A 15,433-nucleotide genomic window follows, 5' to 3' on the forward strand; every position below is an offset into this window, starting at 1 on the left:
CTTCCGCCTATCATCCTCAGTCCAATGGACAAATGGAGAGAATCAATCAATCCCTGGAGAAGTACCTGAGATGTTTTATATCCGATTTCCAGGATGATTGGGCTCAACTCCTCTCTTGGGCAGAGTATGCCGTCAATTCTGCAAAAAACTAGTCCACCCGGGAGTCGCCCTTCTTTATAAATTATGGGTTCCACCCTCCCTGTCTTCCCATCCCCAACATTCCTTCTGGAGTACCAGCCGTAGATGAACGCATTTCTTCCCTCCAAACCGCATGGTCCAGGATTCAGTCTACCCTTCTCAACTCCTCCCGCAGATCGAAACTACAGGCCGATCGTCGTCGTCGTTCGGCGCCCAGTTACAAACCAGGGGATTTGGTATGGCTATCCTCTAGGAATATCCACCTCAAGGTACCATCTCCTAAACTGGCACCTAAGTTCCTGGGTCCCTTCCCTATTTGTGAACAAATCAATCCTGTGGCATTCCGGCTCCAACTACCACCCAGTATGAAGATTCCCAATGTCTTTCATGTGTCCCTCTTAAAACCATTTATCTCCAGTCACTTCTTTCCGGATCAGACTCGTAAACCGGATCCCATTACTGTACAAAATAACGAGGAATACGAAGTTCACTCTCTTTTGGATTCTTGCCTATCCAGGGGTCAGCTCCAGTTCTTGGTGCAGTGGAAGGGCTTTGGCCCTGAAGAGAGATCCTGGGTACCTTCAAAGGACATTCATGCCCCGGCCCTTCTTAAGTCCTTCAGGAAAAAGTGTCCAGAGAAACCGTCCCGAGGCCGTTCCTGAAGAGGGGGGTACTGTCAGGAATCGGCTTTCTCCTCGCTCCCCACACAGAGCACTCCCTCCCCGCAGGGAGCCCCTGGACACACAAAACAATCCTGCCTTACCGGCCTCCACGGCTCCTCGCCCCTGCCGCCGTCGCGGGATCACTCCCCTCGGCGATTCCTCTGCTCAGCGCACGCCCATGCCCTCCTGCACGCACACCTGCACCATCCACTGGCTCGGTTCACACGCGTACACGAGTTACGGAGCACGCTCAGTCTGCACACTCTTATTCCCGTCCCCCGGACCTCAGGCTCCGCCCCCGCACACTGCACGGGCATACTCAGGTTACTAACAAGACTCACCTGGCCTGTTATGCCTGCACCAATCTGCAGTGTCTCCCTGTAGCTCTTCCTGTCCCGCCTCCGTTCCTAATTGGACCTTCCTGCTTTATCTAGCTCCTCTCTGCTCTCAGTCTTTGCTCGACATAGTCTCTGTATGGAAGTACTTCTGGATTCTCTCAGTATTTTCACAGGTTCTGACGCAGCTCGTACGACTACCCCCTCTGGCTCTCGATCTCGGCACTCCTTGGACAACGCTCACTCTGGTAAGCCCTTGAACACGGCTTGGACTATGACCTATCTCCACTCTCCACTACCTGACTTCGGCAAGGCATCATTCACTCTATCTCTACAACTGGTACCGGCAAGTATTGTCTACCTTACTACACCTGGCCTGGCAACGCTTCATACCACACTCCGGACACGCTCCCTTTGCTGCGGGTGCGTGTATTACCACTTCGGGTCTGGTCTGCGGGCAGCATCGGCGTAACAAATATAGAGCAGTGTGAGAGTGGGCTGATATTCTCTCTGCTGTAGGGTGATTAGGGGGAAAAAGGTGTAGCCCCGGTCTATTTTCAGCCTCAGAGACCCCCTTTGTTGCGTGCCGAGCGGTCGCGGGTGCCGCCAGAGGCAGCGAGGGAACCGCCGGCACACGGCAAAGGTGGGGGCCGGAGCAGGGAGCGCTCCGAGGCTCTGCGGTGCACCCGGCTAATGGGGGCCGCCATTACAGATGCGCGCGCATGCGCAGTGATCGCGCATGCACAGATAGGGTTAGGGATTTGCGGCGGCCATTAGGCAGTCGCGCATACGCAGGACAAGCGCGCACGCGGCCCCAATGCTACAGCAGCCTCCGCGGGACTACAGTTCCCATGAGGCTTAGGGCCAAGTACCCCAGGTGCTCCAGAGTGGCCAATGAGAGGCCAGGATCCCCAAGAGCAGGGAAAGGGATACTTTTCGCGGGCTTAGGAACGGCAGGTGGAGCTGGGAGCAGGAAGGGGGAGGCAGGGTGTAGGGAGCAAGTGGCTCCTACACCAGGTAAGGTAATCCCCAGGTCCCAGGGAGGCCCCTATCCCCAATAGGGTAGTGGGTAGTTTCTGAGGGAAGGCCCCTAAGGTAGGGACCCTGCCCTTAGGTGTGTGTGTGGGTGTAGTCTGGTCAGTGCCACGGCTGTCAGTGCTGTGTGCGCTGACAAGAAGGCACAGTGTGAGTGCAGTACGGTTGCTTCAGGTATTAGGTAGAGCTAGTGAGAGGGGATCCGGGAGGTGAAGGGAGAGGTAGTGAGGGTGCAGGGGGTCACTGACCTGCCTGCATAGGACAGTTCTACCCCGTAGGCCCCTAGGAGAATCCCTGAAGTCACCATAGGTTGCAGTGCTGCAGGGAAGCCCTATAGTGATAGGAACATCACCCCTTACTGAGTACCAGTTAGGGACAAAGCACAGAGTTGCGGCAGTTGCAGTCATCTGGGACCAGACGGCTGGACACCGTGATATCTGGAGGCCACGTGTCAGATCGACAGACCCTTTTTGAAGCTGTTGCCGGTCACCGCCGTGACCGGAAGGTATTATTTACATTAAGTGCACCAACACCGGTCAACAGGCGCTGATCCCGCCTTAGGCATAACTCTTTGGGGACACTAGTGAAGTGGCCAAAGGACTGAGCCTATACCAATATAGTACTATACATGGACACGGTGTGTGGGGCACGCTGTGAGGGGACGGAGACGTTACTGCTGATGAGAGTGGCCGAGCCACTAAGGTTATATTGCGTTATAGTATAAGGTTATGTGTGACCTGTGTTATTGCCACGGTTCATTATAAAGTGATAAGGTATTGTTGCGTTACAGTAAAAACCAGTTACAATCATACGGTGTTATGTTTCTTGCCCAGGGGAATCTCACATCACGGGTAAGTGGAGGCGCTGCACTATAAGTGTTACCCCAGGCTCCCAGCTAGCGGAGGCCCAGATCTCCAGGAGCCACAGGTGTGTGCAGTTACCTGTAGTCTCTTTGGGAGCGTCAGAAAAAGGGCTACAAAAGAGAGAAGGGATATTAATAAAATTTAAGCAGAAGATACTGCTAGATTTATAGCAATTATAACTGCTATATGTGGTGTACTCCTTTAATTGTAATTGGTAAAGTTAGTAATACTTTTGCAGCTACAGCCTGCTGACATCCCAAAAGTCTGTCCTGATTCCCCATACCAACGCGGACCCTCAACATCTCTGGAACCTAATAGGTATGAAGCACCACCGGCAGCAAAGGCCAGATCCCCTTGTCTGCTTGTCTCAACCCCAATATATCCAAAATGGAGCTGCCAGACTCCTTTACCTCACTCACTGCTCCACTTCTGCTGCTCCACTACGCAAATCCCTACACTGATTTCCCATATTCTCCAGAATCAAATTTAAAACCTTAGCTCTGATTTACACAGCTCTCAACAACACTGTCCCCTACATCTCAGCATTCATCCCCAAATATATACCTAAATGCCCCATATACCTAAATGCCCCATATGCCAAAACATCCGCCTCTCCTGCCTTATGACCTCACCCCCCTTCCCCCTGCCTACAAGACTTATCCTGTGCTGCCCCGTCTCTCTGGAATTCCCTACCACTTACCATCAGACTATCTAGCACCTGTGTAATATACTAGCTACTGTAGTAAACAAAATTGACCCAAATAGCAGTGTGTCATTTTTTACTGTTATTTAAAGATCCATTAATATATTTATTTGCTTGACAGGATGTTTCAGGGTATCCTAATAATAATGTGATCATACTAGCAGGGCTGCATATACGATGATTAACATCCTAAAGATAAAAATCAATTGTTTTACCTTTTCATAAATGAAAGGGACTACATGTCAGCCATCCTGGGTACTCCGTGTGCAAGAGAACTCTTGAGGTATGTTTAGGTTAGCATTGTTCTGCTCTAATTTCATGTTCTGTATTGACTGTCAGACCTCTAACGTCTGTTTATATTCCCACTTTGTTTTCTTCAAAAATAAAATTGTGCACTATCTCACTATATCATTCATTAGCATTATTTCTTGTTTTTATACACAGATTGTAGCCAGGCACAAAACTCCCCAAAAATCTTTTATAATCTCTCGATTTTCTTTCATCATGGCATCCATCACTGCAACATTATTTTCCTTTAACATCCAGTGTAGTCACCCTAGCTTTTCTTTTATTTGCCAATGGCATTTGGAAGAAGCAAAGATTGATGCAGGAAACACTGAGCCACAGGACCCACATTACCATATAAAACATATTTATTGTAAAATTGGACGGCCATGTCGCTTTACTTTTGGATGGTTGTTGGGTATCAATTTTATTTTATTCCCCATGTTTTTTGTAGCAAGCAACCAAGTACTGTCCACTTCAGGCCCCAAAACAAAGATGAAGGCCAAAGACTGAAACTTCCGCAAAAGATACATTGTTAGAATCCACATGCCAGCACATGGAAAACAGGGCTTCTTGTGTTGCGCTCTCAAAGAGGTACATCTTACAGCACATGTACATCCATTGCTGAGTAGCTACATTTGCTTCAGTAGTTGCTAGTGAAGCTAATGGACGATACCAAAGGAGTTTGCTTCTACTGCTATCTGACTTTCTGAAGTTCTTGTCGTAGCCATGAAGGGAGTGGTTGACCAAGTCTGTGCAAAAGTTTTGATAATTCCACGTTGTGATCTCTGTAGTAGCTTGACAGAAATGCTCTGCACTGATAAGAAAGTGAGGATAAATATTAGATGTACGGCAGGGAACAATATTTTATTTGCATCTTTATGTGTAAGACATCATTAGAATGAATGGAGCAAGTGCGGCTAAGTGCTGAGAAGAAAAGAAATAGTAGAATTCGTTAGAGATCCTCAGCGTTTATCGATTGTCAACATCCATCGTACATCCAGATTCATATATTTTACTTGTTTGGGTGTTAGAAGTGATAGGGTTGACCTGGAGTCAGTTAATTGAAACTACTTTTGAACTGTTCCAAAATACCTTTATGCATTGTATGTTTGTGGGGTATAGCATGGTAATATTTAAGAAATAACCATAGTATATTGTTTAATGATGCTATGAATTTCTAGCCTTCCAACAGCCATACCTCCTAGGGGAAAATAACATGGAATAGGCCTTTTGCATTGCATCACACAGCCAAAAATGTTTGTCTATGTTTGACGCTGTACTCTAATTAAAGCAGTAATAACCCCCAAAGTAATCTCCCCTTTTCTTTACTTTTATAATTGGAACTGAGGGGTCCTTTAGTGCTAAACCACACTATTTTCAGCTCTGGGAACCCCTGTTCCGGTGATACTGGTGCAGTTACATGTATTACTTCTTGTTTTTTTTTTTTAAAGGGATTTAAATGGCCACCCAAAAGGAAGCAGCAACCGATGATGCTGCAGCTTCCTATTGGTAACTTTGCTGGAAAGTATCTTGGGAACTAGATGTTTCCAAAGCAACAGCTTGGTTCAGCTGGACCCAGCTGTTCTCACCCTGTAAAAAAAATGAGATGTGGAGATTGCTGTTTTAAGTATTTATACCTGCTGATTAATGCCCAGGCTAGGTTATGTGCCCTTGACTATGCCTTGGCAGCAATTGGTTAGACGGTTGAAGCTGATGGTAGATAAATAAGCTGCATGTTTCTTATTGTTTGTTGTTGACATTTAAAAGAATTATGTTGAAGGATTCAGAAGAGAGAATATTAACTATAACAATATATATTTTATCTCATACATCTGTTGTTTGGTGCCAGTATCTTATTTATAGAATGGCCTTCATTTTTTTATCTCTGTCAGAGATCTGAAACAGATGCGAGAAGAGCACATTATTTCCAAATTCACTGTCTTCCTGTGAGCATAGCCCTCAGATCTCTGCTTTCAGAAATGTTTGTAAAAAGTATAACTAATGCAAATCTATGCGTATTTGGAATTTACATATTCTTGTTGTTCAAAATTCAGTGAGATCTCCAACAGTCGTAGAAATTCATTCTTTTAAATGTTCCATTATCCAATATATCTGCTGCAGACCTATTTTTCATGCTACAAGAGACAAATACAAAGGTAGTTAATTGATAATTAAGCCTTACCTCTGAATCCATTGGTGGGTATTTTCGACCTTTACTCCTCCCAAGACATTTTGTTTTCCCTTCTTTCAGCAGTTGGCACCAGAATCCTTTATGTGCATTAAATCTAAAATACACACAACTGCTGTTCACATTCATGTTTCTTAGGGATGCTGAGTGACACATAAAATATGTCATTAGGCTTGACATGTTTTTTTATGCTTTCTTAGAAGCCAAATGATGACAATGGTTTCTTTGTGCAGAACCTGCTAAGTATTATTGTTATTCTTTCTACAAATTGTTATGTAATTATGATGCCATCATTAGTCACACAGTTAATGGTTGAGGACAATAATAATTAAATTACAGTATTTGATTGGGGGGTGGGAATGTACTGTATTCATTTTTTTACATAACACAAAGAATTGACGTTCACATTATGTAGGGGATTAAATCGAATTGAAAAGGAACCAATTACGTTGGTAAATGGTTCACAATGTTTTGTTTTATGGCCCAGTACAGTACATGTAGGTCTCACCTTGCACCTGACGTTCTGTGGGCACTTTACCATTCTTTATCTCACTATAAAAATAGAATAGCTATTTAGGCTGTTTTAATTGGTAAATTATGCACACTGTTGGTGCCATGTATATATAAGAAAACAATAAAGGGCATAGCAGGTAAAACATAGCAGGTAAAAATAGAGAAATATATTTAAACAACTTATCAGTATAATTGTTTTTCTTCGAAAGATGCACTTACCCTTAAAATAATTGTCTTACTTATTTGTCTTCTAAAAAAGATTATTAATATGAATTGCTTCGTGTTAGGAACACTGGACTCAAGCATATGAGCGTATGTTTATCTGTTTGACTAGCGATTGCACCATAATTACTTTTGTAAACAAAGTAAAGAAAGAACAGAGCAAAGATAGAAATGTGGATAACTTCTTCATGTATTTTGATGAGATGATTATTTGGCAAGCATTGTAACCCCCCTCGCCCCCCCCCCAAATGGAATGGTAATTGTTTAAAACATTACTTAACAATACTTAAACCTGTTGTTTTTGTTTAAAATTTTTATTAATCAGCTACAATACATTTTACCTATTGTGACCTCACTTTCATTCTCTGCAGGACTTCCCCTTTAAAGGAAAAGTTCACCTCGCCCACCCCCCGCCCCCTTTTAAAAAAAAGAAATAAATAGGTGAGAAGTAGGGGATCCAGAGAGTTGTACCATGTTTATTTCAGCTCTGTGGACCCCCTGGTTTCTTGAGGTCCATGCAGGAAAAAGTGCTGCTGGTTAATTCCTGGTATTTAAATCTCTGTGGCACACTGGCCCCAAATGGGAGATTTAAACACCTGGAGGGGATGGTACTGGTGGCACCTTCCCAGAGTGCCCGGAGCTGAATTTAATGTGGTTCAGCTCCAGAGACACCCAGCTGCCTATCTATGTAAAGACAGACCAGCAGGCTCCTTTTAACAAACTCACGTGAGTGCTTCAGAGTAGTTATAATGAGGAGAAACTCCCAGAAACTTCTGAACTTCATCCATCACATTGGCGGGATCTATTCGGAGCTGCTGTCCATCAACAAGATGCACCTGCAAAATAGAATCAGAAATAACCCAGAATTAAGGGATTCAAAGGTAACACTGCAGAGTCGATTTGACGAAAGTGTGATATGTGATATAACTGGCATTCAAATGCATGGCTGATTTTTGCATAATTGTGCATCTCACTGTAAAAAAAATACTTTGATTAATTTCTGCAGTAAACAAGGATCTGGGAATATCAATTTAAAATGACAATATTCTATACTGCAAAAGAGTAATACTATATGGAGACATTAAAGACACAAAACAAAACAAAAATCTGTTGGTTCTGTGTCCCCATAACCTTATTCTGGTATTACAACCTATGATACACTAACTTCTCTGTTTGGAAAACTATGGATCTGAAAAGGTGACAGCTTGTGCAACATATAAAGTAGCCACTGCGTGAACTGGCTACTAATGCGAGTTTACAGAGAGACTCATGACTGGCTACCAACTTGCTCATATCCAGTTTTAATTGATCCACATGACTCCTGTCTATTGTTAACACTGAAGTGCAGCATGGCATCCCTATTGCTGGCTATGTATACTTTTCTCAGAGAGAAATCCAATGTTTGAAAGCATTGTGGAATCCTACTGCTTCTGTTCTAATCCTTTATCTACCAGCTAATTCCAACAGTGTGATCAGAGATCCATGATTTTGTTTCTTTCGAATTTACTCTTTTTTGACATATATGATTAGTTTTATTGAAGCAGGTGCAGTTATATAAACATTACAGCACATGAGTGTGCACAAAAAGCATTTCAGTACAAATATAACAAGCTGGTCAAAAGATTGCATGCAGTCACCATGAGAACTACATCCTATAGATTGTAAACAGGAGCTGATGAACAAAAATAAACAATGTCCACATTACAAACAAGAAAAATGCGTGGTGTGTACGTTTAACATTTTAACCTAAATATGTCTTGACCTTGCAGTTAAGATTAAGAATAGTGCACCTACACATTTTCCTTGTTTTTTTGTTGTTGTTTTTTTTAGCCCAGCTGAATAAATATTTGGTCGTCTTGAAACAAAACTATAAACATACACTTTCATATCTTATAGTTATCACAAAGAGAAGACAGTCCAGTTACCATTCTTGCCTCAAAAGTACTTCAGGCTATTCCTGTGTATGTTCAAAGGGTTCAAGTACTACGTCTCTTAAATAATTCGTTAGTTTTACAATAAAAGGTTTCCATTTCTCTAGAAATTTCCCTGCCTGGGTTTCTATGTCAAGCATGGAGTCGACTCTCTTCCTGTTCATTATATCAAATAGAATCTCAATAACTTGGGTTACCGTAGGTGGATTGGGGTTAAGACAATTCATCAAGAGGGCTTGTTTTGCATCTAAGATGATCAATGCAATGAATTTCCTATTAATTTGAGAAATGTCGTTCCAGTAGGATATGTCACACAGCAAAATTGGTATACGGTGGGTTTGAAACGACGGAATGGGATGTTTGATCATGACCAAATCGCCACCGGCACTCCGCGATCTGAACTACTCACTGCAGGTCGTCTTCACAGCCGGTCACATTGCTGCCTTCCGCCATCCACTATCTTTAAATGTCCTCAGATATCCCCAGCCGTAGGGCACCTAGCGACAATTTGACTGGATTTGTGAGCGCGCCAGTGCATGCGCTCCACCAGGACACTCAGCGCGGCTGCCAGCATCCAGAACACATTTTTAAATTCCCGCAAGCACAATTACAAATGCAGTCAGAGTGGCGGCTGTGTGAGGTGCCCTGCAGCTGGGGAGATCTGAGGACATTGAAAGATAGCAGAAGGTGGCGAGGTGACTGGTGGCGAGGCGACCTGCAGTGAGTAGTCATGGTAGGGGAGTGCAGTGGCGATTTGGTCACAGCAAAATGGCCATGGTCAAACATCGTAGACTATTCAGCGAGGAGCTTAATGATCTCTTAAAGTAAGTAATAATTTCCCCCCAAAATCTCTGATCTTCATGCAGTGCCAGACACATTGTATGAAATCTTTTTGGGCCTTAGAGCGGAATCTTTTTCCATTAAAGAGATCTGGAACACAGAGTAAGACATTTGAAATATAGTGTCTGCCCTGCAGGTACATACATATGTTTTTATTAGGTAAAATAAATGTCCCTCTAATGATATTAAAGAAGAAAATATTATGGTTGTGTATGAAAGAGTTTATGGAATGTAAGCCTTCTCTCTCCCAAATAGTCTAGGCGTCATGCATGTCACCTGCAGGGAACTTGAGATTGCCCCAAAATGGCAGAAAGGTTCAGATATTAGGGTGTAGATTCAATCTGAGTCTAATCATTTCCCATGCTCTCAGAGTATTGAATAAAAGTATATCCTCTTTAATATATTCAGCTAAAAAAACTAGAGTGACATGAGGGAAGTATGAGAGGGATATTGGAGAAACAATGGACGTCTTGAGATGATGATTCATGAATGTCAAAAAATACACAATCTCTTACATGGCAAGTATGGCAAGCAAGATTGAAGTCTCCCATATTAGGAAAATGTGTACCTCCTGAATCTTTGTCTGCCCTGTCATACTGGGTGAATGATAGTACTTCCAACAGTAATGTGGAAGGAGGTAGTAGGGTCAGGTTTGGGAGGAAGTATGAGGAGCTCTGTTTTTGCCATGTTAAGTTTAAGTTGGTGGAGGGCCATCCAGGATGATATTGCAGAGAGACATTCAGAAACTTTGGTCTGTACAGCAGGTGTAAGGTCAGGGGTTGAAAAGTAAATTTTAGTGTCTTCAGCATAGAGGTGATATTTAAAACCAAGAGATGTGATTAAGTCACCTAGAGAAAGTGTGTACAGAGAAAAGAGAAGAGGTCCCAAGACAGAGCCCTGGGTACCCACACAGAGAGATCGATAGAGGAGAAGGAGGTGTTAGAAGAAGAGACACTGAAAGTACGATGGGAGAGGTAAGACGAGATCAAGGATAGAGCTTTGTTACGAATACCAAGAGTATGGAGAATGTGAAGGAGAAGAGGGTGGTTCACAGTGTCAAATGATGCAGATAGGTCGAGTAATATGAGCAGAGTGTAATGACCTCTGTCTTTGGCAGCATGAAGGTCATTAGTTATTTTAGTGAGGGCTGTTTCAGTCGAGTGAGCAGTGCGGAAGCCAGATTGAGTCAAGGAGAGAATGGGTGTTAAGAAAGTGGAGCAATTGAGATAAGAATAGCAGCTTTGGAAAGGAGATCATTTTCACTAGAGTCATTCTGCCAAACAGGGAAAAAGGTAGTGCTTTCTAATAATTGGAGAATCATTGAGAGAATAAAGCTTAGAGAGGTTTTGTGGAACAATTATACCTATATATTTGATGTAGTCGTGAGCTGATTTAAATGGAATAACACTGGTGTCAGCTTCAGGTTCAACCATTCTAAGCCATAAGATCTCAGACTTCTGAAAATGTATTTTATGTCCAGAAAAGGAATGAAAGGTGGACATTAGATCCATAATACTCGGAACATATTTGATCGGTTTATTAGAATAGAGGGCTATTTGGATTCGTTGTGAACCCACCTAAAGATCGGGAAGTAAATCTCATAGAGTTATGGCAAGATATGTAAGATAAGTGCTATATCAAATAAGTAAACATAAATAGTTACACTTACAGAAGTGCTGCAGAGACAGGCAATTAGACCACCCTGGGCTAGATGTAATGGAAGGCTGCAGGGATCCTAGTTGGTATAGATACCTGTGGTGGCCACCCACAGTCAGCAGTCCAAATCTCATCTGTTCCTTGTGTTCCTACCTGGATTTGGACTGCTGACTGTGGGTGGCCACCATCTATACCAACCATGATCCCTGCAGCCTTCCATTACATCTGACCCAGGGTGGTCTAATTGCCTGTCTCTAAAGCACTTCTGAAGTGTAACTATTTATGTTTATTTAATTAAATCAACAATACTTCACTATTTGTGCTTTCTCTATTCTCTATGCATTGAGTCCTCCTCCTGCCTTTGAGGGATACTGCTCAGATCCATTTGAAGATCTACACCCAGAGTTGGTCACTCGGAATAACTACACTGCCTTCTTGCCTCTGCACTATTGTGAGTAAAAAATCCATATCACTACACTATTATTGCATATTATACACAGTGTGCACTATGTTTATTTTTTCTTCTTTTATATATTACTTGGATGTATTTGCGCTCCTGATCCTTTGTTTTATCCATCTGTTGTTGGGACTTCGGATTGAGTCCCCTCTTCTGGAGCTGCACTACCTCCTCTTACATTAAGTATTTAATTATATTGTTTATATATCACCAGTGTGTACATAGGGCACTCTCACGATGTGTGCGCTTGTTTTCCTTCTGCTCTATATCAAATAAGATCAGGGCTATGTGGCAACCTTGCCTTTCCCCCATTGTACAGTAAACCATTCTGATTTGCTGAGCTGGTGACAATGGCTGCCGAGGGGTTATTATAAAGGCCTTTGACAGCTTCCAGAAAGGGGCCTGATATGCCAAAACTTGTCATTGAATTGAACAGGTGATTCCAAGCTATCATGTCAAAAGGCTTTTCCGGCATCTAAGTGGGTCCCTTTGATTTATTGGGAAATGAGAAGGATGGGAAGTATTTTTCTCACAATAATATTGTACTGTCATGAGAACTTTGTGAGTGCTAGTGACTGGTTGTGTTCTTCTAACAATCCCAGTTTGGTCAGGGTGTATTATCCCTGGGAGGATTAAACTCAGCCTATCTACCATTATTGTTTGACAAAATGTTGTAATCTTGAGTTAATAGTGATATGGGCCGATATGAAGCAATATCTTCCAGGTCTCTGTCTTTGAGATTACTTTTATTTGGTCGAGTTGAAATATTTAACCCAAGAACCCTGTATTAATACCTTATTAAAATAAAGTCACAAGGTACTCTCTTGTCAATTCAGGTGTGCCGAAGTTCTTGGTTCCACATATTTTATATGTTGCCAAATATTTTGATCTGAGCTGGGTACATCAAAGCAAATCTCAGCTGTTTCCTGGCTATGTCTATGGAGAAGTCCTGGAAAACAAGGATTTTATTGTTTACTATCTGGAGATCTGTTATTTTCCTGAAAGATCTTCGTAAAATGTACTTATCTGCAAAGTCTAGAAATGGTCGTGGTCTCTGTGTATTTTTGCCTTTCCAATCTGGATCCAGTCTATGAGCTCTCTATCTTTAAAGGGTTGAGACTGGAATCGAAGAAGATCTTTGGGTTGCACCGACTCAGGCATTCCCATGACCCGAACATTATTTCTTCTCAATCTATCCTATGTCATCTAACTTATATTTGAGAATGGAGTTTTCCTTCATGATGTTGTTGAGTGTCTGAGAATGCTTGTTCAGGGTGTCTTCAGAGTTCAGACATTATTTCCTGCATTTCTGCAATACCTGATTGCTGATGGAAGAGTTCTTGCTTTATTTCAGTTAAGTCTTCTTTCAGGTTAGCAAACCTACAGTCCAGGTAAGAGGTTCAATAACTTTGTTTGCTATATCCTTAGCCATGTTGTTAGATGAGGACTCAACTGGAGCTATCGAGGTTTCCAGCAGGAAAATTATTTTTCTTGTCACTTTTGTCTTGCCTTTGCACCTTAGCTGCCATATTTGTGCTGGTGTTTGCAAAGTATTTTTCCATAGATGTAAAAGTTAATTATGAAAAGAGAGAAAAATAATACTACGTCTCAGAAATTACGAGTGTAGAGTGAAAAGGAAAAAAAGGTGCAGGTGCAAAATGCTGACTCCTTACATACTGTAAAAGAAAAAGCCAAAACAGATCTAGGTTAGCATTATGAAAGGAGGTTAGCTCAGTTCCTCACCAGGATCCACCTGAGATTTATTGTGCCATGAACATCTAGTTAGCCAGTTAAAAGGGTCAATTAGTCATGACGAAAAAACAATGAGTGAGGGTCAAATACATTTAGTCAGCTTTGTGACTGTAGGGCAATGACCGATTTTCAGGGAGTGAAGCGGTTAACTCCCTCATTCTGCCAGGATCAAGAGACCACTTCTTAGCTGTCAGGTTTTCTAGGGTGTTTTCAGTAGCTCCTAATTGAAAAATGACCTTTAAAGACAGGCAGGTAATGCCTTTCAGTGTCTCCAGAACCCGCAAGGAAACACATTCACGTTCCCAGAAGGCTTGCCTGGGAACAGCAGAGCTTCACACCCTGCCATAGGAGTCATTCCCCAGCCTGCAAGGGAGTAGGTTGGAATGATTCCACAAGCCTGCAAGGATGCAGAGCTTGTCTGGGACCAGCTGGGACGCACACCAAGCACCGAAGCTCCAAGAAGCTGCACAAGCCTGCAAGGATGCAAAATTTCACCGTCCCATACGAACTGTTTAGGAAAGCTAGAACTTACACCCAGTACCTCAGATAAAGACTTTATGGGCCTCATTCAGAAAGCGTCGATAAGGCCCTTATCGAGCACTTATTGGCCAAAATGGCTACCCGTATTCAGTAAGCCTCGATAAGTGCTCGAAATGGCCTGTATCGCCGCAAAATCTTATGACCAAAATCGCTTATCGACCATTTTCGGAAGGATCATAAACTCGCGCGATTCTAGTAGCCGCGATTCGCCTATCGCAGCCTATCGCAGTCCTAAAAGGCGATCTTCTCCTCAAATCCAATCCACCTCAAAATTTAGGTAAATTGGTGGGGAGATGCCTCGATGAGCTGCGATATGTCGGGACTTATAAAAAATCAGGGCCTTTTCCTGCCTCGGATTGATGCCGGGGGTCTCCGGAGCTGATAGCCATTAATACCAGCACCGGAGGCCCCCGGCATGCATCCGATGCAGGAAAAATGCATTTACAGCAACTTCATTACCTTAGCGGCTAACCGCTAAGGCAATGAAGGGATTAAACATCCATGCCAGGCTTACTGTGGCTAGCGAGGATGGGTGAAGGGGGAATTTGGCCCTTAGTGGCTGTTTAGGCTTTGTGGGGGAATTGCGGGGGGACTTAACCCCTTCATACCGCTAAGGTAATAAAGGGGTTAACCCAACCGCTACCCACCCGCAAGGTCTAGACACCCATCCTTAGGGCTAATACACCCTTCACCCATCCGTGAGGCCTAAGCACCCACCCCAGACTGACTTTACCCACCCTGTACCCATTGAGTAGTATAGTGGTACATCATACCCATATAATAATAATATGGGCATGATAAGCCTCTTTAGCACTCAATGGGCACGATAATTACAATACATTAATACACAAGACACACAATAATAAAACATAACTAAACTCCAAAAAAACACACTTCACTAAATAAAAACAATAGCCAGCTAATCCAATGAATACAAGCAACAACATCAACAATGAATTAATTAAACCATTAACCAATCAAAATAATTAATTCCTAAAACATTAATGAATTAATTTAAACATTAAAATACAAAGAAATAAATTCAAACAATATCTGAAATAACCATAAAACGCATTAGCTAACATAATACAACATTAACTAAAAACGAACACCAATCGCAAACATTTTATTACAATTAAGCAGGAAAAAAAACAAACAATGACATCCACATAAGAAACTGATATTAAAAAAACCAACAGCAATACCAAGCCAGAAATGCCCCCCAAATATTGCCATAATAATGTATTAATCTGTACCCCAAAGTGGTACAGATTAATATATTATCAGTCAATGTGCCTCCCCCAAAAAAA

At 42.6% G+C, this 15,433-nt stretch overlaps 1 protein-coding gene across 3 annotated transcripts in view; it reads right to left on the minus strand.

Moving 5' to 3' along the window:
• Positions 1 to 4,477: 4,477 nt before the first annotated feature.
• The window catches only part of LOC142503754 (bifunctional heparan sulfate N-deacetylase/N-sulfotransferase 3-like), a 188,463-nt gene continuing 177,507 nt past the window's right edge, over positions 4,478 to 15,433 (minus strand). For all 3 annotated transcript variants that reach the window (XM_075616431.1, XM_075616413.1, XM_075616422.1), the window contains 3 exons: positions 7,674 to 7,783; positions 6,207 to 6,309; positions 4,478 to 4,838 (listed from right to left, as the gene is read on the minus strand). In XM_075616431.1, coding sequence (XP_075472546.1) covers positions 4,719 to 4,838; positions 6,207 to 6,309; positions 7,674 to 7,783 — 333 coding nt within the window. In that variant the 3' untranslated portion in view covers positions 4,478 to 4,718. The remainder of the gene's footprint in view (positions 4,839 to 6,206; positions 6,310 to 7,673; positions 7,784 to 15,433) is intronic.

Source organism: Ascaphus truei, chromosome 1 (genome assembly GCF_040206685.1).
Source record: "Ascaphus truei isolate aAscTru1 chromosome 1, aAscTru1.hap1, whole genome shotgun sequence".
NCBI classification, from domain to species: domain Eukaryota; kingdom Metazoa; phylum Chordata; class Amphibia; order Anura; family Ascaphidae; genus Ascaphus; species Ascaphus truei.